Raw genomic sequence first — 25,569 nt, 5'->3', positions numbered from 1 at the left:
ACAGGGCGGGACCGGATGAAGGGGTCGCTGCTATAAAGACAGTCAATTAAACGAGGAATCGTGCTAAAACACGTAAGCATGTGTATGTTGCGAAAGGTCAATGCAATTTGCAATGGTGGATTAGCTATTAATAAATAATTCTACTTTAACAGCTTGAGCTTCGACATACATTTATATTTTATATCGCTGGTATAATCTCAACAGTATTTCTACTTCAGTTGTCCACGTATACATGGAAATGTGTATAAATTTCAAAATGTATACATATGCAAGTACATTCCGTTGGTTGTAAATTCGTTGACAAGCCACACATACTTATTAGAAACAAAAATGACTGAGTGATGAGTAAGTAATAGTGATGGACAGATTTGCCAATATTTATTCGATGACTGACAACCGGAATAGCAAATTACTGACATCACAGAAATTATGACAGCCCTACGACCCGAGAGTTTGAATAATTAATCAATCATTAGATGGAAATGTAAAATGTAATGGTGGGAGAAAGTTGTATGGTGAATGTTAGTATAATCATCGGATAAAACCGATTACTGATAAGCAATTTCATTAATATTCATAAAAATATTACATAATGTTCCTATGTATTAATGTATTTATGTAATTTTATGTAAAATTTAAAAAATCTAAATCATGAATCGTGATAATAAAAAGATATTCACGCTTGCTGCATGTCAGAAATTGTTTAAGTACTTATAAAAATATTATTGTTTATGCAGCTAAATATAATCTAAGGCTTTAAGGCAGAAACAGTTATTAGTTCATTATTAATATGTTTAATGTAATCTTGTGTGATAAATTACTAGTCGGCAGACACATATTAGCCATTCCTCTTATTTTTCGTTTCAATATAATAAATCGTTCTAAACAGCTGCACCAGAAACGACCTATGCTTACGTCTCATAATTCACATCCCATATCACGCAACGCCCGTATGTTTGAAAAATTAGAGGAACACGCTTGCCCTATATTATTTACCCTCCTCCCTCATAATAGGGAGTTTCGCTATCCCACGTTAACGGCCCTGCATTAACACAAATCGAATTTCGTAACAGTGTCAGGATTATTAATGATTTCTTGGGCTATGCAAATAAATGGGGCATCGATTTTTCAGCTAAGTTGGCGCCTCTTTGCGAAGCGAAAGATTAGATAAATCAGTCGAGGCTCGAGTTTGCTTATTGAATGTGTTGTCACAGAAAACACGTTTATTACTTTGATAAACAGTCTCCCCTACAATTAACACACCCTCGTCATGGCTATGGAGATGGGAATGTTAATTACCACACCACCATTGATTTTTGGGAAACGTGATGTAGGTATACCTTGTTGTGTTGACAAACATAATTACCGTAAATAAACGATGATAATGATGTAAAACTTGATGACTCCAACACATTGACATTACTGGCTGTCTATTATTTAACCCCTAACAATTTAGGCATATTTATCTTATACCTTTAAACGAGCAATTCTTGTTTGTTTATTCATTTATTTATATGTATATATATTTCGGGCATCTCGGAAACGGCTCTAACGATTTTGATGAAATTTGCTATATGGGGGTTTTTGGGGGCGATAAATCGATCTAGCTAGGTCTTATCTCTGAGAAAACGCGCATTTTTGAGTTTCTATATGTTTTCCGAGCAAAGCTCGGTCTCCCAGATATTATCTCTTAAAATAAGGTCCAGTTTGTTTTTAATGGGTCATAATTTTCGCTTAAAACAATGTATGTGCTCATATAAATACAAATAGGTAATATAATTTCAATAAAAATTTACATAAAGGAGATCAATAAAGATAAAATTAACGATAGTAGCACGATCGGATAATTAATAGTGATATTCATTTGATAAAAGATAACCAAATACGCAGGCAATAAACAAGACAGGACATGGCGCCATTAGATACGAGTTATGGTAATATCTCAAATTCTCTTATTACAAATTAAAAAAAAAATAGTACTTAATGCATTTTATACCGGTAAATTTAGAGGACATACCGGTTGATAGAGCTACTGTTAATGTGTACACAAACTTTACAGGTGATCAAACATCTGCGTAATTCCGTAAAGTTGGTAGTTTTTCGATCTTGCTCAAATAGGTACTGAACAATGCATTCCATCGAGGCCTTCAAACTAGAATGATATCGTAAATACTTCCAATTACTTTGAATTCGTACATCCGTTTCGGTTCAAAATAAAAACAGTTTAAAAATGTATAGGTATAGGTACCTTCTCTTCCAGAAAAACATGAACAGAATGTTGATCAGAAAACGTAATCCAATAAAACTTTCCAATAAGTCACTTTCATGAATATAGTAATGTTTATAACTGCAAGGGGAAGCAGGTTATCCCATGAGCTACGATTTTGTACACACGCGTCAACGTGCAAGTCCGGCGCGGATGAAACTGTCTACTGAATGTACTAAATAAAAGACTGCCGCGCGCCGGGAGGGGCGCGCGTCACCATGTGAAGCTAACAACCTAACAATTTCACATGCTCCTTTACCCATTACCAATGCCATATAAACAGACAAAGTATAAATTGGCAAGTTTATAGTCTTACACTGGCTAATCAACCTCGCAGCTGCAGATGATGCAGGACAAAAAACATGACAAAAACTAGGCAGAATGTTAGCAGAGGGCGCAAGGCGAGCTGAACTTGATTATTGGTTCGACGAGTTTGAAAGATGTTTCTTATAGGTAAGAACTTGAAATTATGTAATAAATATGGATGTATGAACGACGTAGGTCCATGTTTATTAAACTACATAGACTTTGTAGGGCCGCTAACAAGATCAGGAACGATATCATGAAATTGGATCTATAATGACCTGCAAATTGGCTCTACGTTCTGCTTGGGAGATTCAATATCGCGTGCAATAACTGAAGGCTGATCGGACGCGCAGCCTCAGGATTTCATCTTCATTCATGATCTATCTGTATTCGCAATAACAGATTTTCCGCTAGACGTTTTATTTGCATATTAGATACTGGAAGTTATCACATTTCGTGGTTCGTTGGACAGAATAATGAGCAAATATGTATCACAAACATTCGCTTGTTAACACATCAATGCGTCGTCAATGTGCTAAAAGTTAGCTATTATTTCCAGCAATTACGACAGTTTAAAAGTAATCGCTCTTAGGAAGTAAACACGGCTTCAGGTAGAACCGGTAGTATTTAGATTTTATTTCCACCATTCAGGAAATCCCACTTAATAACAGGTTAAAACAATTTTCTTACATGTACTCGCTTATTTATGTTCAGTTATCTAATAAAGCTGCTAGACTAAATATAGGCACAATAATACTAGAGAATAAAATGTTACTGACATAGTAAATTATGTGTACCTTATGTTGGAGAAGAGCCTAATAAAACTAGGCGTGGGAATGTTCGTCAAGATTTAAATTTAATTTCAACTTGAATACAAGTGGTAGTAAGAGACGTAAAGCCCAATTGTTTGGATATTTATGGCAGAGATTAACCCGAGTTGGATAGAAAGTTTGATAACTGTGTTATGGTGTGAAATGAAGAATTTTTGCCTGCAATAAACGAGCTATTGTGGAAAACATGAAGTTGGATAGCTGCTACGCCTATCGACTATAAAGACAAAAACCGGGCAAGTGCGAGTCGGACTCGCGCACGATGGGTTCCGTACCATAATGCAAAAAACGGCAAAAAAAAAACGGTCACCCATCCAAGTACTGACCCCGCCCGACGTTGCTTAACTTCGGTCAAAAATCACGTTTGTTGTATGGGAGCCCCACTTAAATCTTTATTTTATTGTTTTTAGTATTTGTTGTTATAGCAGCAACAGAAATACATCATCTGTGAAAATTTCAACTGTCTAGCTATCACGGTTCGTGAGATACAGCCTGGTGACAGACGGACGGACGGACGGACGGACGGACAGAGGAGTCTTAGTAATAGGGTCCCGTTTTACCCTTTGGGTACGGAACACTAAAAATGGTTGAACGAAGTTTCGAGGGAATCGGATTAAATTTTCGCAGACAGTAATATCCTGTCCAGTATTGACGAGTCCGGTCAGACGAGAAATTTCAGTTTAATACCTATCTACTTACATCTACTAGTTATGGAAAGATTTGCAAAGCTGCTGGATTTTTTTTACATACCTACCCTACCACTCATCACACTTTATACCATTACAGATAACTAATACCTACTGTATACTCGCCTAATCCAAAATATGTTGTATAAGGTCAATCATACGCACTTAAACACTTAATCACACCTAGTTATCTCGTAGCGAAAGCAATGATTTGAATGCTTAAGTGCACCAAACAAGCGGAAAATCAGATAACAGATAGAGACAGCTGTGGCTATTCTAATGACTTTCGAATTGTCTTCGGTCGAGCTTGACTCTATCTCTATTGGCAAGTGATTTCGAGTCGTAACTTCAAGCATACTATTACTAAAAGACGGGTTATTCTATGAACGTAATAAAACCTATGTATGAATATTGTTATTGTTGTTTCAAGACATCCGAATCAAAAGAGCAAAAAGAACAATGTGTCAATTAGGCCCTAACCAATGTAGAAAAATATCAAATGTATACGCACAAGACATAACTTTAGAGCTAATAATTAGGCCAGTCACAGTAAGCTTTGCAATCATGGGATTTCAACAGTTAAATAATAAAAGGAAAGGGCATCCACGATTGAAGTGCATCTAACCCTTAATGATGAGGTTTTAATAGCGTCTGACCTTAAAACAACCTAGTGAAAAATTCCGCAATGAACGTTTTTTTTTACAAAAACATTTATATCCTAGTAAAAAAGTCCGCAATGAACGTTTTTTTTACAAAAACATTTATATCCTAGTAAAAAAGTCCGCAATGGACGTTTTTTTTACAAAAACATTTATATCCTAGTAAAAAATTCCGCAATGAACGTTTTTTTTACAAAAACATTTATATCCTAGTAAAAAAGTCCGCAATGAACGTTTTTTTTACAAAAACATTTATATCCTAGTAAAAAAGTCCGCAATGGACGTTTTTTTTACAAAAACATTTATATTCAGTACTTTATCTACCCTATCTACCCATAAAACTATAATCGTTTTACAAGTCGTAAACATCTCGCCATATAAACAGGTACTCGAGGCACTACCAAGGATCGCCAGCAGTTTTCCTTTAAGCTTCTCGAGTGCCGACCCAGAAAGCCGGCCTTGACCGGCGCAGCCATATGGCGCATGTGTTGATTCTCCAATCTGGATTGACGAGAATGCCGTAGAAGGAGCAGTGCTCGTGACGATGTGATGCAGCCTTGCACGAAAGCCGTGGAAATGTACACATGGTCGGCTTTGAACTAAATCTACGGATTCTATTTTTAAAGCTCTACGGCTCTACGAGGTTTCATCAGGAGGGTCTAGCAAAGTGACAATTGATCGTGTATTGACATCGTCAATCAAAACTTACATAGAAAGGATCGCATGACTTTGTAGGCATCTGTCTTCCCAATACAATATTACTTTTCGATCGTGTCGTGTCGACAAACGATTGTCATTTTAGATCTGACAGGGTTCAGTTGAAGAATAGCAAATAAAGATGCGCTCATGTCAAGTTTGTAGACACAAGACACGAGCAAGTCTCATAAAATTGAAGGGATGTTTACAAAAACAACATAACTGCTTAGAGCAGTTGACAATTTTTTAAGAACATTGTTAATCGTTTCAGGTGTCAACCAGTGTAGTCAGTTATGTTGTTTTAGTAAACATCCCTTCAATTATTCGTCTTCATAGATACCGGAGAACTATGTGGTTCTCCGGCAGATAGCGAACGTATATGAACGTGCTATTTTGTATACGCCACAGAATCGGTACTTTGCGGTTAATTTAACAAAGTATAAATATATTAGCCTAATTATTTTGTCACATGCCAATGGTTCACTATTTATGTATTTATTTATTTAAACTTTATTGCACAAAATACAAATAAAATGTACAAATGGCGGACTTAATGCCTAAAGGCACTATTCCTATTATATGAGGCAAGCAAACAACGATGTTCCTGTCAGACCTGAAAGTAAACACGCCTGACGCAAGCTGGCGTTAAACTGATATTACAAAACTAATTATCAGAATTAACCTTACATAATTCATTCTACACATCTGTGTCAATGGAGCATCTTGTCCAGTAACTTTGACGTAGTATTTTAAATTAAAAGTCTTCATTTTAAATTACAGTTCATTAAATCGGCTATGTTGTATGGTTACTATATGTACATATAGTTAAAACGGTTAAATAAAACGAATTAGGGCATACGCCCATTATTTAATATTTATTAATAAGTTTTCGTATTTGTTAGCATTATATATAATTCCGAATTTAAACTCGATTTTATAATGAAACTACAAACGCATTTACAATGAATTACAAATTAATCGCCCATGAATCACTACTGTATTGTGTATGCAACCGTAACGTTTGTAAAGCACCTCTTTACGCTTGATTATTGTTATCGATATCAACATTAAGCGACACGACAAACGGACATGTTCAGACACTTAAAATATGATACCTCACTTCCACTCATGTATTGTTCCATGAGATTGAACCGTTGGTGTCATATTATAAGTGTCTGAATATGCCGTTTGCGTCCAGTGAGATTGCATCCGCATCATTGGCTGACCTGACCTGGTCATGCCTCGGTCGGCTGTTCATTGGCATTGCAATCAGATCCTCAGCGCACGCGGGCGGAACGAACCACGGGTATCGTTTACCATTAATGTCAGAGAAACTATAATCTATGGCGGTTTACATGAGAATTACCCACATTCATTGATCCACGGATATCTTTGATGCCGCTCTCATATGTACGGAACGAAGCGTCCCTTCTCTTCTGTTGCGTACTAACGAGCTTGTTAATACTAGAATTACCAAACAATGGGAAGCAGGTGATATTACGAAGTAACCCTTTTGATTAGTTGAATAAGTCGCAAGTGTTTTCCAACATGTGAAACAACTTACGCAAGTAAGCCACGTCTGGTTATTAAAGGTAGTTAGTTTTACGTAGTTATTATATACTCCAACCACCTCATAGTGTTAATGACGTTGGAAAACGCGGGTATCACCTTTCAGCAATAAAAGGTTGCAGATGTTGAAATTAAACAGGTATTTACAGCATTGTAGGTACATTGTAATAGCCACATTTCATCATAATAACATTGAGAATTATGTACACTTATATATGTTCTTCTTATATTTATAGCTCATATGGAAGATGATGTCCTGCTGAGATGGATGTGTGGAATGCTGAGATGGATGTGTGGAGTGACGAGAAAGGATCGTATTAAGAATGAGTATATAAGAGGAAGTTTGAAAGTAGCTCCAGTAACGGAGAAAATGAGGAGTACTAGGTTAGCGTGGTATGGGCATGTAATGAGGAGGGATGAATGCCATATAGGCAAAAGAATGTTAGGGATGAATGTTGATGGACGGAGAGCGTATGGTAGACCCAAAAAACGATGGATGGATTGTGTGAAAGAGGATATGAGAAAGAAAGGAGTGAGTGCTGAGGAGACGAAAGACAGAGGAGAATGGAAGAGAAAAACATGTTGTGCCGACCCCACATAACGTGGGATAAGGGCAGGGGAAAGAAGAGAGATGGAAGATGATGTCCTCCCAGACGTATCCGTCGACGGCGAGAAATATAGATTGTGATCAATGAACACAAATGTGCAATGCAGACAACACACTGCACCATCTCGTTGAATTTTGCTCCATTTGGTTGTTAAATATGATCATGGCTATGTTTAGTGTTTGATCCAGACAAATTTACACAGAGGGGCTGGGTTTTGAGACTGTACGTGTCTAATTATATCTCCTCACTCGCCGCGTGCCTAGCGTTCCGTCGGGAGCCTATGGCACTTCGTTTGCTGAAAACTTGTTATCTTGTCTACTTTGTTTACATACCCAATGCACGATTCCATGTCGAGCATGTATATAAAGAACCAGCCGAGAGCGTGTCCGTCGGGCCTGCTCTGTGTATAGGGTCCAGAGCCGCTATGACAAAAGAAAATTTCATATTATGGTTAATAATTAGTAATCAATTATGTTGATTGATTGCAGCAAAGACTGCCAAATTTTATTGTATGGGCAGTTTCATAGTTGAATGATGAGTGACGTTGATTAGTCCGCTAGCTGTGTTTGGTGCAACTGACCCTTACTCGATATAGATTTGATCGACAAACGTGTCCCAACGCATGAACGTACGAATGAACAAATAACAGCTTTTGCAAACCGTAACTATGTAGGTGATTTTTTGTTTATTTGAGTTTATTAGTTTAATGCAGAAGCTGAAATTAGATGAAACGAATTCTTCTAATAATTTTACGTCCAAACGAAACTGGAGACGAATAAAATATGAAAATAATTATGTCAGTCGCCGGCTACGAGCGAGATTACATCGAAGTTTCCGACCGATATTTCATTTCGGCTTGTTTGGACTGGACTTGAAAAGTGTTCAGCCAGTGCATTTCCGCATAGCTCTATCAAAAATAAAGTCCCGGTTAATAATGATTTATGGCCAGTGTTAACATTGCCGCTATTTACTATAAGCCATAAGACAGCATCCTTTGAGTTTTATTACAGGAATGGTCGGTGTCTGCTGTTATTTCCGTTCTTTAGTTATGAAACCGTAAACACAGTTCTATCACATTTTAAATAGAGGTGTTTTCCTCAGGTTATAGCCATTAACTATCGACTTCAGTGATTACTACCTAAGCCTAATTGTCACTAACATGAAATCATTCTCAATATCAGAATCATGGTTAATTCGTTTAATAATGCAAAGTTTTCAGTCAAAAGGTACTCTGTATAACCGCAATTTACTGATGCTCTTTATTCCGTCTATATTTATTGATGTTCACAATGAATATCGAGAATAAAAACAACACAAAGAACAGGATGATGAGAATCGGTCGCACTTAGGGTGAAGGCCGGTCTCCCAGAGCGCACTAGCGATAGACGACCGCACGACACGCTAAAGTCGCTAAATAAGCAACTTCCGCAGCAACCGACACTGCACAAACTCTCAATACATTTAGTCTCGACTATAAGCACTTTTCTAGTATAACTAGACCTTTAGTTCCGCGTCCACTGGACGTTTCTAAGGATCATACTTATATTGGTTTAGTTGGTGGTGTGATTTGGCGTTAGGAATGAGAGCACTGGTATAACACGGTCACTAGGGCTTGCAATTCGAATATTCGAATATGTCGAATATTCGACCTGTTTTGATATTCGAATATTCGGCCGCTCAGGTTTCGAATATTCGAATATTTTTTATTACTAGGTAAAATCTATTTTCATCCGTTATAGTTACAGTTTCTGTGTATTTTGCCGGGTATTAACAGTGAATGAGGAACCGTAGGTACCCAAATGCGAAGGAAATAATGTTTTTACTGTATTCCTCTCAATAGGCTTCGTGAATACAGTTAAACCTAAGAACCTAACTCAATTTCAAAGGAAACGAAATCAAAAAGTATGTTTTATTACGGTGCGGCTAATGCTTCTAGGTACAAGTAACTTTACGTAAGTTTTAAGATAAAGGGTCATTTTGTTTATTGAGTAAAGTTAAGCGAATATTCGAAGTCTAAACCTTGCCCTTTATCGCAATTCACAAATTTGATCATACGAAACCTACCGAACTAGGTAATCTAACCATGCACCTTTAGCTAACGAATGATCCACCCCGTAGTCAGCCAACTTTTTCCCTTAAATATTCCAATACCAATTATATAACTTATTATATAACAGCCGACCATTAGGAATCAAAACTAAACTTGCCCAGACTAATAAAGTCAATAAAGATTCAAAATACAATGGAATTAAAGGCCATTTTACAGGCTTCTTAACGACAAGAAGTTAATTTAAATCAGAAAATGATTAGTGATTACCTACTAAAATGTTTTCTCTCTTACATACGTGTTTGGATGGTTAAAGTTATATTAATTCACGCAACGACGCATTTATAATAAAAAGTTTTATCAAGAAATATTGAAAATGTCTAATTTTTGCGTTTTAGGTACTTACTTGCTTTTATAAACGTGGGTATTTCAGAGTAGGATGATAAAATCTAGTCAATAAGTGGATTTCTGCAAAATATCATTAATTTTAGCAATATGTGAAAAAAACTTTTGAATAAAACGATAATAAACCGATTTTTCGTTCCTTTTCTTATTTTTTTTAAATATTCGAATAATTATTCGAATATTCGAATATCTCGTCAGAAAAAGTCGAATATTCGAATACCTGAAAGTTTCGAATATTTGCAAGCCCTAACGGCCACACGCGAACTCTATTATTGTTGTTATGCGAACACTTAGTGCGAAGACTGTAATGAATGTTAGTTACAGGTTAAAAAGACCGCAAAACACATAGCGAACTAACCATCAGGGTAGGCACCGACCGTTTTACTTCTTAGTTAAGTACATGTTTATTTTTCTTACTAATAACAGTGCTCTTACTTCGTAACTCTGTAAAATAGCGCTTAATAAATGGTTTAATACAGTAAGGGTGCGTTTCGAGTAGCAGTAGTAAGTAACAGTGATGTCGACAATTGTCGCACCTGTCACCGTGGTGAAATAGGGGCCAGTACCTATCCATAATTATGTTCAGTTCATCCCATCCCATATCAAGCATATCCTAGCTAGACGTGTTATTTTAAAAATAAACTAAAAGGATAAAGTTCTCTAGGGTGCGTTTCGACCAGAGATGTGCGAGGATGCGTTGCGAGGAACGTGTTTTGAAGAACCAATAGAATCACTGCACGCTGAGCGAGGACAACAAATGAAGTAATTCTATTGGTTCTTAACGAACACATTACCCGCAACGCATCCTCGCACATCTCTGGTCGAAACGCACCCTAAAGAACTTTATTCTTTTAGTTCATTTTAAAAATGAATAGGATAAAGCTTGATATGGGATGGGATGAACATGAACTGAACATAATTATGGATACTGGCCACATGTTTTTCAATAAAATATCCAATACCATACAGTTATTTACAGTGTAAAGCCGTTAGAACAGTTGGTAATAATATTACTTGTAATAACAGGAAAACAGGAAACGGCTGAGTGATAAAATAATGACTGATTTTCACATACTTTATGGTAACTTTAATTGTAACTAAGTCTAACAAATCCTTTTAGCCCTGTTTCAAAACAAATTAAATGTCTAAAATGAAAACAGCATATGTAGGTATAATTATTTAAATGCCTGCAAAGGTATAAATTCTACACATTAGAGCCTCTACCATCAGTTTTAACATTGACATAACGCTCACGTCTACGTAATTTACTTTCTGTACATCTCGCTTGCACTATTGCTCGCATATGCGAGTACGAGCGAGATGCATAGAAAGTAAGTTACGTAAACGTGAGCGTTATGTCAATGTCAAAACTGGTGGTAGCCGTACAGGTCATGATTCAAGTTTATAATTTACCAGTTACACGTTATAAGCTTGTTTAAAATTTCCTAGCCCCCAGGGCCGCGGCCGTCAGCTGTGTCAAGAGCACGTGTGTTTCTGTGCACACTGCACGTGTTCAAGATATAACATGCACCGAACGCTGCCCCTATTTGTCGCTGTATTCTTTAGTAGCTGAATAAATAAATTAGGACCGTTTTGTTTTCTGACAATTCCATATTACTTCCGGGCAAGTATATGCTAGGCCAAGTTCGGAAATTATGATCTAAACCGTACAATTGAGAATAGCATGGGTCATGAAATTTAGAGACGCGGAGGATGGAACGAATCGTGAATGAAGGGAACCACAGAAAATGAAAATGTCGCTGATATTTTTTTATTGGCCTCTTCCTACGTTAAAGTTGAAATACGTATACCATAGTCCGTCTACCACATAGTTAAATCATTTATCGTTGATGGCTATGTCAGGCCTTTTAAGATTCTCTGTAGTTGAATAAATAAATTAGAACAGTTTTGTATCCGTTTTACCAACCACATGCTTCACTAAAGCATATTAATATGCCAGCTCTGTCCATTCGGAAGTCATCATGAAATCAAAACGTTATATTCGTGAATCACTTTCCGTCGATAAGTACATTGAAACATTTATGGTAGTATAAACATTTTAAGGCAAGGACCCTTCCTTCCAAGTTCGTTGCACCGTGATTGTTTTGCATTGTATCCAGACGACGACGACTGCATATTGATCGTACACTCTTCTATGTTCACTGTACAGAATGGCTGCATTTACCATCAGGTATCGTGTAATAGTCTAATTGGTCACTTAGAGGCAATTTGGTACAAAGGCGAGCTTTAATTCTTAACGTTAAGGGGATACGTGTGCGGTCGTTTTGTCCATAAAAAAACTCCGAAATCGAGGTTCCGTTATTCAATGGAAATTGAAACTATATGTAATAATTTGAGCTTTACAACGTCGTTCGGTTTTGCTGTCAATGATAAATTATTAATACATATTTTATTGATAAATTATAAGTACTCAGTTAGTTATTAGGGACGGTTAATAATATTATAAAAGAGACAAAAAAGTGTAAAGAGTTTAACTACAAAAAAATTAAAAAATCATTACCGATGCAAGCATTAATAAATTTAGAAAGTGTGGACAAAGAAATACCCGAGAACAAAATCTAAGTCAATTTTTTTGTATGTACGGTGGTGATTAATTTTATTATAGGTTCTATTTTGGAGGACAAAATTCGTAAATGGCACTTCAACTTGTAAGTTTCTGCACGGCCGGAACACAATTTCGCGAATCCCCTTAAATCGTCAATTTTCGTATTAGCCGCCAGTCACCTTGGCTCGTTAAGTGTTACATCACCTCCGATCACGGTGATTGCAGGCGAGTTACGAGGACTGCATACAATGGACGAGCTAAAGGCACAAAACCGTCAACGTCCGGGAAAGTGGTGGAAGCGATTTCAATCGGCCCGGTCTCTATCAATCACATTACGGCGCACGACTCGCCTCTCTCGTAAAAAATAAAAAGAACAATACTGCAATTTGGATCTGTTATGGGCAAAGCCTATTCAATCATCGTTTTCTAGCACAGATCCTAATAGACGCCGCACGCGTTGTATAAAAACCCTTAATTCGGCAACATACAAAATACTGAACGTATAGCCTTTGACTTACTTTTTGTATTTTTCCTAACCACTATTATTATGACTATTGAGCGCCAAGTAGGCTTGAACTCACTACCTTTCCCTTTTTTAAATCGAATTAATGGTAAGCGGGTCACTCTCAATAGTCTCAAATAGGGTCGTATATGTATAGCTTCACGTATTGTGAACTGTCATTGTTGGCTGTTGCCATATTGGGGTTTACTTCCAATAAACATCCACGGCCGTTGACCGATAAACACTATTTCCCGTTCCCGATTTTACATTAATGTATATGGTTGAATCTCAGAGAAAATTTATATTTAAACGTTTCTATATCAGGAGGGCGTCAGGACAATTCTGTATAATACCTACTCTGTAACACTCGAATGAATTGATTTAGACATGCTCGTATGTGCGTGATCTAATTCCCAAGTTCCTTACAAGAAAAGAGCAATTTATTACATCTTAACATCGAACAAAAACCAATCATAAATCTCTGTGATAAACTGCTGTTGCTGAAGTTGTTGTCGAACAAGCGAAGGTTTAGCCGAGTAAAGACTGAACGTTAAAGGTCGCCAGAGTAACCTATATCGCGGTGAGGCAAGTTTTCATAATATGCTACCGCAGCCGCGACGATTCGGCGCCGCTAAAATCTGACATTGTCACTTTACTGACTGTTCATCTAAGAACGGCTAGTGGATAGTCTATCTACAAGTCCTACAAAAACAAAGACAAATAGGTACATCCTATATTAAGCAAAAGGCAGCTTGAAACCATATACGTAGCTCAAGGTCTCGCAAGAGTAAAACCTATATCGCGGTGGGGCAAGTTTTCGCAATAAGCCGCGACGATCTGGCGCCGCTGGAGACTGCTTTTGTCAGCTGTTAATGGATAGTGTCAATCTGTAAGCTCTAAAGTAAACACAGGCAAATAGGCACAACGTCTTATAAAAGGATTTAGGTACACCGCTTGAAATACAAAACAGGTATGAATATCATAGATATACGTCCTAACACAAAGAAAATCTTTATTAGAGTTAAGCTTGACGTTCACCTCTTAAGCTTTATGTTTTGACAGTCTGCTACGGCAACATAGTAAATCCTCTAGGTACCTATAAACAAACACGTGACAGCTCTGGAGTTAAATGACTTGAAAACATCCTCAGACTATATTTTAAATTTTACGCAATTCTTAGCCTAAAGGCTCCGGTTTTGCCATTTCAGTCGTACATGATGTTGAATAGTAAACCATTTTTATATGTGATGTTTGATAAATCGCTACCACTGCTCTCATAAACATAAGCAAATTGGCAACTTCCGTTAACCAAGTCTAAATTTAATTGATGTGTCTGTAAACGGTTCGGATGCTGAAACTAAACACGCCGCGAGTTTACCGTACGCGGCGTTTACGACCAGCCTATTGCTAGACGATAAACATGTACGGGCACGGGACAGAAATACACGTCCACAAACAAACGGAACTGAAGACGATATTGTTACCAGGAGCTGCAGGAACAGTACCAGGAATATTCATGTAAGTCTCGGATGTACTTTGTAGTTTACAACGATAAAACGACTTCGACTTCAGAGTGAGTGACCGTTCCTTTTTTCTACGCAGAAGAACTGCCTCGAAATTTCTAGAATTTTTTGTCTAAAATCTTGCCAACCTCTTGCTGATCCTTTCCACAATACCTACCTACCATAGTCATTGTCATCCGGTGCCAACTCTTGAGAATTTAATGACGCACTTTTATCTCGGCGAACCAGAAAGTGACACCATTTAGTCAAATTCAGGCGTTACTTAACGCTGACAAACCTTTATTTGGACAAACAGCAACACTCCTAACTGTACATCGGTCGACCTTATTACAAAAGGCATAAGGTCCACCGATATACAATTAACAGTGTGGGCGATGGGACAACAAAATGAAAGTGCAAAAATGACAAGACAAAACTCCCGAACTAGGATAAGACAGATATATAACCAGGATAACACAAGAACCTATCTTTTAAATTAACTTCGTAACTTTTTTTAAAGTTATTGTAAATATTAAAGACCAATATGACGAGAGCAATAAAAAATCTTTAGTAAAGAGTCTTTTATAAGTTCTTTAGTAGAGTTTATCGTTTGTTCAATTACCAGCAATACCGCAGCAGCTTGCGCTATTAAAATGCATCGTTGCCTCCGCCTGGGAGGTCGCTAGGCAAAAGCGGGTCCAATACATTTTATATTGGCAACAATCCAGTAGCTAAGTGCGAATGTGAAACAGACCGCTTTAATATAGGTTATCTAATAGCTTACAACACAAACTGAATAAGTTATTACTTTCCAATTAAAACGAACCTCTTTTTTTAAATAAAGTTTCGAAAGTTTACATAAAACATAGCTTTTTGTTAGGAACAGTGACAATCACATAAAATATGCATGTCTTAATAAATTATCATAAAAATAACGGTTACTCGAAAGTATACGCACGCGGTAAATCATAGGGCAATGGGTCGCGCGGAGGAGTGGCGTGGTTTGGAATAGAATAGCAACTTTACCTAAACCGTAACGTACCGGCGTGTCCCAGTTATTTTTTATACGATTGACCCCACTCACTCTAGCTAAAAAGCCCAATGTCTATCATCAGCGGAACATAGAGAAATACGAGAACAATAAGGAGATTAAAAGGAAACCAGATGAGTAACCATTTTATTCTTTTATTCACGGCGAAAAAGAAAAATTGGATCCAATTCATTTTCTTGGCTAAGCGTAAAAGATCTCCTGAAAAATGAGGGGAATTAACAGGATGAGCCTCGGTATCCCCTCAAAGACGACAACCTCTTTTGCAAACAACAACCTTTTCAAGAAAAATAGGCCGAGGCGAACCGTGTGAAAAACGTTCAGAAAAATAACTCGTGACTGAGGAAGATGTGACGGAAATGTAGGTTAAGTTTGCTGCAAATCTCTTGGAAGCAGCATTAATCCGGTTCGATGCCATTTAGTCATAGCGTAAAGCGTAGGTTGCAAACCAGATAAGAATAAAAAAGTTGAACTTGCGTCATTGTGATGCAGTCATCGGTCAAAATAAAGTACCAGTTTCATGCACAATGGGATTATTCTGGATTATAATAAAAATTAAGTCGATGTTACCCGATAATAGTAGACGAGAATGAGTTTACTATTTATAAAAAAAAAAATATTTAGGGTAGGTAGTTTTAACATCTGATGGTGATGCTGATGATGTTATCGATGCCGACTATCATGAGAGAGGTTACCATCAAATTCCATGGATTTCCATAACAAACAACGGTAATCACGAAGGAAAAAATAATGACAGAAGTCTTTTAACACAAAACGTTGCTCAGTACCGATACTTTCTCTTTTATGAATCAGAAATGGATATAATTAATTGCTCATTTATCTTATTGTGTTAATTATTTAAATCCTGTTCTGAAATTCCTATGGCTCGCAGTGCAAGGTCGTCGCTCTAAAAACGATCTAACGGGTTCGACGCCCGTGCTGTCTGCATCTCCGGCTACTTAATAACCAACTATCATCTTTATCAGATGAATAAAAGGCAGATGCATTTGGAATATTCGTATTAATAATTTAAATTAATGAGTTCTGCTTATGAAGGGCAATATCACTATTGATCTTTAAAGAGCATTATTTGAAACATTTATTCAAGTCGGAATGTTTTTAGTTAGTTGTTTAAGAGACACCTTAGGTCAAATCTTGCGAGAAAGATTTGAAATTTTTAAAATATCTCTGTATTATATGTCTGATTTAGCTCGAATTTAACATTAGGTATTTTAAATTCGAGCAATGCAACTTCGGTAATAATACAATATTTCGGTTATGGACGATTCAGGCTAGTTAGATGATGGATGATGGTAACTAAGGTGGCCATAGGAACAGAATTTTGTAGGTAAAATTAAACAACGCAACATCATTGAAAGTTGTCTGGTCAGAATCGTTTTGATGAGCAGTAGATGACTCTCCTAAGAAAAGTACAATCGGCGTTAAAAGCTTGTGTAGAAAATGATATAACAGTCTTAAACTTAACTAAATATATCATAACCTAAGGATCGCGTGGAATACAACACTGCTTCTGAAAGACACGAATAACAGCAGCATAATATTAAAAGCCTTAGTATTCCACGAAATAAAACGGCACTTTATATTCTCGCACAGCACTTGCGAATAATAAAGGAGTCTTATAAAAACGCGGCGCAAAGAATGTGGTTAAATACTCCAGTACGTAAAGGTTGTGAATGACAAGTTCACGCTACAATGATAATAGGACCAGCGAAGACCTGGGCAAGGCGAGTGATCATGCTAGGCCGTAATGTGGGTAATTTAGTCGTAAACGCGACGCTTATGTGGTCAGCGATCATCCGCATTAAGCGTAGCGCAGGCGTTTCTACGATAGCTTCCTAGGTACGACAATAATGTTGAAATAAGTATTTGACATAGTTTTCATTTTCGATACAATTTTTTATTGTCGACTACTCTTCTTTAGACGTCATGTATTACCTACTTATCGAGACAATTTTAACTCAATAAGGTTGTGCTGGTTTCAACAAAGTTCCTATGGCATGACCGTAATGGTAGTCGGAGTCGGTATCTATCATCAGACCAACATAATGGTACCGTAACACTACATTGGCTTGGCACCGAAGTTACATAAGTAAAGTTTTCAACTTAATGAGACGTGGCGTGGGGAACTAGTTCAAATCTTGAGTGCAAACAAATAAACATTGTAAGTTGTAAAAAGCTATTTATTGAGAAAAAAGTTAAAATACATATATTTAAAATTAATGAACATATATTTTTAGAATTCCTCTATTAAACGTTACGTGACAAACATCTAACAGGGATATACTCGCACTTGTCGAAACCGGAGCTATTTTTGCGGTTTCAGTTTTTTGTGGCGAATATATTATTCGGTTCAGTCAGATGCCCAAATTATCATAGTACCTACCTACCTAATAGTATTATAACCAAATCAGAAGTGTAGAAGGTTTTAGAGGTCTCGCTCTTAATAATACGGTGTCTTGGTAGCGATTCTTATTTAAATACTAGCGACCCGCCCCGGCTTTGCCCGGGTTAGCAAATTATACACCTAAACCTTTCTTAAGAAACACTCTATTGATATGTGAAAACCGCATGAAAATCCGTTCAGTAGTTTTTGAGTTTATCGCGAACAAACACACAAACAGACAGACGCGGCGGGGGCCTTTGTTTTATAAGGTGCAGTGATCTGATTGTATTTATCTTTTATATTTTATTTAGCTATTAATGTACCGCAATAAAATTGACAGCCATATACATTGAATATCAAGCCCGGAACGTAAATCAGAAATCTGGTTCTACATCAGGACAAAACCCTCACTTTCAAACCGGTCTAGAGTCTAGACTTGGATCTAGAGATCTTTGCTTGCATTTATAGTAAACATTAGACGTGATGCTTGTATAAATACCACGCTAGAGATCAAAAACATTAAATATCCCAGTTGAAAATATACAGCTAAACCTTCTTAAATATTAAAGAAAAAAAAACAATATTTATGTTCTTAACAAAAACATAATAAACTTACCATATTGATGACAAAGCACAATTAGATAGTAGTTTTGCTTTATAAGTCCAAAACAAATTCAATTAGCCCTTTAAGATAAAGGCAATAGACAGATATTGGTCTGTTAGGTAATAGTTTAGTAAGAGCACTAGAAGACTAGTAGGTAAACAACAGGTAGAGGCGATACAGCCATACAGCACGCGCGACCGGCGCTTACGCGGGGGTGGTCGAGACTGAAGCCAAACCACATTTAGCCAACTGAAAGCGACTCAACGCAGGCTCTGTTGATGTTGATGTCGTACTCGAATATATGTATAATAAATACCTAATTACCAAACAAAAACAAAACACTATCAGCTCGATCTGATCTGGACAAAATTTCATCCAATAACAAATATCGAAAAACTAGAGAAAAATTGCTGAGAACCTATTTAATATTTGGAACATTCCGTGGATTTTTAATCGACATACTTAATCAAATAATCACTTAATCTTAGTCCCGCCCGACTATAAATAGGAAGTTTAAATAAAGTAACTCAAGCCAACCAACATGGCAAAGCTTTGGGTTCCAAACAACCTTGAAAAAAATACATGATTTCCTTTTTTTGTCAGTGTCGATAAGCAAATTAATTAATCTACGAATTAGGTACAAGGAAATCATATGTCAAAACAAATCCACACTGATATCACGTAGCTGTGGTCTGGCTAATTTTAACTTGACGTTTGACGAGCCGTATCGAGATTGCTCGATTTGGGGCGGGACAAATGTGAACCATTTATTTTAAGTTATCTTCAAATAAGTTTGGCGTTTCTAGAATAAAAATACTTTCCACTGTATTTCAAAAAGATAATAAGATTTTGGCAAAAAATCCATTTTTGGTACAAGCTTTTATCGTTGACTGTACTTTTCTTTCGACAGACAACTAATTTAGGGTTGCCATACGTCCCGGTACGCCGGGACATGTCCCGGTTTGAAGCACGGTGTCCCGGCGTCCCGGCCGATAAGAAAATTGTCCCGGTTTAAAAATCATAGTTATTTAGTAGGGGGCTGGACTTGGTAAATAATAATATACCTACATTTCTACGTTTCATATGGCCAAAAATAAAAAAAATGTTTTATGGTACCTACTTTTACCTAATGTCCAATATCAGTTTCTCAGACACACAATAATTAGATGATTATGTAAATTATGTTATTTTATAGCTTTTAAAGTCTGTAATGTAGAGCTCGTATTTCAGGCTCCCAAGGGCCTAAAACCTCATCCTCATCAATGGAACTTCGGCCCTCCGAGTAACTCTTGTACATATGACACATATTATTGTCGAGTAACACTAGCGTTGCTTTCTTACAGATCGACCTTCGGCGTCGCTTAATTTTTAACAAATATAAAAATTTGATTTGAGAATCTTGGCCTTTTGCCTCGCCTGAAAGCTCACCGCGCTGGTTATAAACTAGTACGCTTCGGGCTTATTAAGTAATGTGGAGATTTCTGAGCTCGACCTTCAGCCTCACATTTTACCTACATTTTTGGTTTGTCTTCCAAATCTCCTCTTCTTCAGCTTAGCCTTTGACCTCGCTGCGCCAAGCTCGGCCTGCGGTTTCGCTTTTTAATACAATGGACATTGGTTGGCGTCTATGCTCTAGCTGAGCTTATCCTGAAGCACGGCTTCGACCTCGCATGAAAGCTAGCCTCACTGGGGAACTTCGTATTTTTAGGCCCGGCCCGGCCTTTTTAACATGGTTTTTACAATTTTGTCAAAAAAATTTCGCGCTCGCTGCGCTCGCGTTTTTTGCTGGTTGACCCTGAATCCCCTGAATCTACATGGTAGCTTGACTGGTCAATGAATAATCATTTAAACACATGGAAAAATTATCTCCGAAACTACTGTGCTAAAATTTCAAAAAAAAAACCACAAAATAGTTCTTTACCTATCTATAGGAAAACCTATTAGAAATGTGCAGTCAAGCGTGAGTCGGACTTAATTATAGACATTTCACTCACGTTTCACATGAAAAAATACATTGTTACAAATTGTGTAACCCTTTAAACGCGACGCAAGTCCGACTCGCACTTGGCCGGTTTTCTTTAAATGTCCCGGTCTGAGTCCCCACACTTATGGCAACCCTAAACTAATTACTCATCGAGGCAAATCTAAAAACCCCAAACCCAATGAGGTTACGTTGTTTCATCACAGAGTTCCTATGGCCACCTCCTGTCTCCATCATCAGATCAGCTCGATGGTACCATAATATTGCATTGTCATCCGATTTATACATGCATGCAAAATGTCAGCTCAATCGGAAACCGGGAAGTGGATCAAGTTTAACTTGCAAGATTTGATTACAGACCGACAGACAGACAGACAACGGGACAGGTGAAACTAAATAAAAGCTTGTAAAAATAAGAGTTATTTCTTCTTATGTGTGTTTTGCTTCATATCGACATTTCAAAAGCCAGCATCCACTCAAAATAAAATAGTTTATTTTGATCGGGGCAAGCATTTCCCTAGCCCCCATATTTCTCTTACCTCATCTAATCCTATGGCCTATATTAATAAGAACCAGGCAATCGTTGCAAATATCACATGTTGCAGTTTCATACCTGCATCATATAAATCGACCAGTAAACTCCCTAGGTATTAAATAGTGTGACGAAGAAGTTTAGGCTCAGGATTTACTCGTCACTTTAATATTTCGGGATTACTCTTGTCGTTTTCAGGCGCCACGCCATCCGCATGACCCAGATCCGAGGTCTGCGGCGGAGCCTGCGTACCTACAGAGTACAAAGATATATATACAGTTCTCGCTCCTATTGCAATGGAATAAGGTACAAAAGTACTTGTACTCGTTCGCCGCTTCGAGAGGTCAGCTTGTTTTACACGCACTATGCAGCCGTGACACGAAAACGAGAAACAATTTATAGTGTATCAGTATCGAGTTTACACTCACGCAGAGCAGCACCTATGAATCAAAATCTACCATTAAAGTCACAACACGCAACCGGTTCATACGAAAAACTTTCTCGACAAAGACAATGGAAAAAGTAAAAATGGAATATTGTCGATAACTGAATTCCCATACGATATTAATTCCGCGTAAACGCAAAAAATCAGTTACATGTGCATGTAATAGATGACACAGTTGATTATTCTCACGTTGTACAAGGAAACAATTATAGATACATTGGCTCAGTCTATTGTGCAGGTGAAAGTTCATAGTTGATAATTCTCAGGTTTTTGCAAAATCTGCGTTTATCGATTTCGTGCAACTATGTGTGTTGTAATTAGGTGTGTCGGCTGTCACTTGTTATGTGCAAATGAGCTTGTTTGGAAGCTAAAATTGCTAAAAACCAGTTTCACTGCAATGAGTGCATACAGAATGTTAATCTGGGTGCAAAAACAACGAAAAACACTCCCACCCGCGACGGTATTTGCGGGGTCGTTGGGTTATTTTTAAAATCATTAGCTTTACGACGGCTATTACTTTAATAGGTCGTGTCTTCATTGCGCCACGAGCAAATTAAGCACGATTAATTGTGTGGAAACTGCATGTCATAGATTAGTTTAAATGATTCTGCCATACTTTCTCTAGAGAGTGATTGAATTAAGGCTTCATTCTCCAGTGTGCATTTGTGGTATTGAAATGGCGTCGAAAACCTATTGAATGTGCCCAGTTCTTGCTGTGTAGAGTGTACGCGCAACCAAATGAGCGCGTGCATGATTCACTTAAATTCATATTGAATTTGTATTAAAGTGATGTACATTTTTCGTTTCTTAATAGGGCCACTGGATGCGCGAACTCGTTGATAGTAGGGCGATTATCATGAGCGGATATACCGCCCGCCGTCAGCGCGTGCGCATCCTCCCTCCATTAAGGAAATGCATTTCAGACAGTAACGAACGCCTCGCGTTTAGCTCGGGCCTGACTCACGATTGTTTATTTTCTAGTTGATATATCGAATACTGTATGTCCCAGTATAAATCACACCGAACACCGAATAGGTATGCCGCGGAGATGTTTCGAGATATATTTGTTCACATTTACTGCCTATTACCAACTATTACTAACACCTATTGTCTGATATAATTTTACTATTTTAGACGCGCATTAGTAGTAAGCAGACAAATTAATGAATAGTAACTTTCAATGCCGATAGCAATTGTGTTAGAGGTTATTGTGATTTAACTATTATAAGCCTACTAAATACGAGTACCTATAAACTATGAACTTTATCGTATCTTATGATTAATCAAGAGATAAGGCTTTAATAAACCTACACGGCGAGCCTTGTAGAAAGTTCCGTACTCAACTTTACAAGCTTTTGGCCGTCGCCGTCTGGCTTGTCCATAGTATAGTTATTACGTGAAAATGTAAGCGAATGTGATTTTCGTTTAATAATCGGTGCTTTACACATAACAAACAGGATCCTGACTACTTTCTACAGTAAATTGGTATCATAAACCCGACTAAAAGCTTATTGAAATATCCGTAAATATAAAAACCGCAATATAAAATGCATACAAGTGTGAATATTTGGTATTTTATGCCCTAATAATACCTAAGTTTACTAACCTGTACAGTGTACACTATACAAGCTTTTAATCCCCTGACAGCTATAACATTATAAACACATTAAAGCAATTATAACAAAAGATTGAATGCGTTTTAATAACTATATACGTATACCAGCAAAACTCAAATGTATTTTTTATTGGTTTCTACCCTATAAGTTCTACATTGTAATGGAAAAAAAACTTTAGTGCCTTTTTCATTCACTTCAAAATTTCATATATGTAGGTGTCTATAGCATCAAATCCATGCAGACAGCACGACACGTCACTTTTACATAGATCAGGATGATTCTTAAGTTTATGAGCTGTGGAATATTTAGTCCTTTAGTAGTAGCATAGGTGTTCCAGGAACCGACGAAAGATTCCATGTGCATGTGCACAAAGGACGGCCGCTAATTTTAGCGTCGCCTAACTCCGCGTTCCGCGCATAGCCGCCGCTCCAACGACGCGCTGTCGCGTCGCACAACATTAACAACAAACTATTTCCATCTTCGCGGGTTTGTAGAGGTAGGCCACGGCGGAATTTTATTTTACTTATAGATATTTGGAGCAGTTCAGCTGAAAATGTGCTTCAACTTTACATATTTTGTTTAAATATTATGCTTCTGACTGCTTCCGTCTGCGTGGAATGAGGACAAAAACTTTCCTATGTCCTGCCCAAAGACTCTCTCAGCGATTTGTACGTGAAGAGATAACAGACAGGCAGACTACTTTCAAAGCGGATTCTAGAAGATCGCAACTAATGGTGTAATTAAATTACACCAATTATGACGTTGCCAGGCAACCGATATTGTTTGCACGCGGCAAACGAACCAATGTGATTGTGCCAAAAGTAACACAGTGCGGTTAATAACTAATAACAAAGGGTGTTATTAACACCTAAACACTACGAGAATATGTAACAACCATTAAATTTAATTATAGCCGTATGCTTGTTGAGCAGCAATCAGCATACTATAAGAAAGATTCAGATAGAATATTTAATGAGCACAGATGGCAGAATCTTTAACCAATTGCTAAAGAAAAGCAGTCCATTACTTAAGAATCGAGAGCCATTGCGTACCATTAAGAAGTTTAAGTATTGACGGATTGTTTTATCTGCGTGTAAAGCTAAACAGATACTGTTTCTATTTGGGTGTATGTAATTATCTACTGCTATAAAGACTTCCTTGTACGGCGTATGTTTTAACATTTAGGTAAGAGAGAACATGTTAAAAATAGTACATTATTGTCGAGGCTCGGAAGTAGCTACTTGCAGGCTGAGGATTCGTTTTAAACGGACGACCTTGGGAGTCCGTTTAATTGAATCCGAAGCCAGCAAGTAGCCTTCCAGCCGAGTCATATATAGTGCTTTTCTCAAAAATGGTGCAAGAAATATAAATATCATAGAAATATTTTACAAAAGCAACTTTCTTACGTATATATTTTCACAGAAAAAAGTAGAAACAATTGAAAAATTAGCTTTGCCGCCTTTTTATTTTTTTAATAAAAAAATAGAAGTGTATTTTTCTGCCGAAAATACGCCAACCTATTTGAGACAGCTAAATAGTCGCGGTACTAATCATCTGTTTGGCTGTTTAATGGGCCTGTGCCTTCATTTGATATGGCCATTTCAACTTTTAAAAAGTTTGGAACTCGACAAATAATGGAATTTGTATGCAACATTGCAGTCCCAAAATCGAGACTGCAATGTTTTTAACTTTTTAATTTTTGACTGACCATAAACTACGCGCTTCGCAACCTATTTTTTAAACGGCAAAGTCGACTTTGCCGTCCATTTTTGAGAAAAATATGTTTATACGTGCAGTAGAAACGCTAGACAGGTCTTAAAAATGCTCGTCAAGCCAGAATTAAATAACAATACTTGATTGAAACTACCGTTTCTTGGCCAATTTGCGAAACGAAACTTAAATGCTAACTACGACAAGGTTATCAAGACGTTTTGAATTAAATCTCGCGGTCTGCAACCTCACGTTCTTTGTACTGTAGTCACGGAGATATAATACTCCTTTTAATCGAGCGAGCGAAGCGAAGTTCTTACATTCGACTTGGATCACGCGGCTGGCTAGCGGCACGTCCCGGCATTTCGATGTTTTTAAGCTGAACTGTCAGAAGATAGTTTGATACTCAAGAACTTAAGTAAAGTTCTAATTTAAATGAAATTGGGTAAACGTGTAGTTGAGGGCATTATATTTTAGTGATTAAATTATGAGCAGGCTCGATTAAGGGATTATTGAGGTAGAAAAGCTTAGAAGGCCAAAAAGCTGTGTGTGAGAGGCCTAGTCTATTCTGGTCATTTCATTTGCAA

The 25,569-nt window shown here is 37.3% G+C and overlaps 1 protein-coding gene across 5 annotated transcripts in view; it reads right to left on the bottom strand.

Annotated features, from left to right (window-relative positions):
* The window catches only part of LOC134792939 (plectin-like), a 64,879-nt gene that overhangs the window by 31,067 nt on the left and 8,243 nt on the right, over positions 1-25,569 (bottom strand). Inside the window, exon 1 of one of the 5 annotated variants that reach the window (XR_010144484.1) lies at positions 2,249-2,624. The exons of 1 other annotated variant lie outside the window; for it this stretch is intronic. Coding sequence is in view for 2 of the 4 variants with exons in the window: in XM_063764410.1 (XP_063620480.1) it covers positions 2,249-2,268 (20 nt within the window). In the remaining 2 variants the exon portion in view is untranslated. Of the gene's footprint in view, positions 1-2,248; positions 2,627-18,710; positions 18,881-25,569 lie in introns of those variants that run through there. 3 more of the 5 variants (XM_063764412.1, XM_063764410.1, XM_063764413.1) reach the window with 3 other exon arrangements.

Source organism: Cydia splendana, chromosome 8 (genome assembly GCF_910591565.1).
Source record: "Cydia splendana chromosome 8, ilCydSple1.2, whole genome shotgun sequence".
Taxonomy (NCBI): domain Eukaryota; kingdom Metazoa; phylum Arthropoda; class Insecta; order Lepidoptera; family Tortricidae; genus Cydia; species Cydia splendana.
Note: the sequence above shows the minus strand (reverse complement) of the source record. Positions and strands in the feature narration are given on the sequence as shown.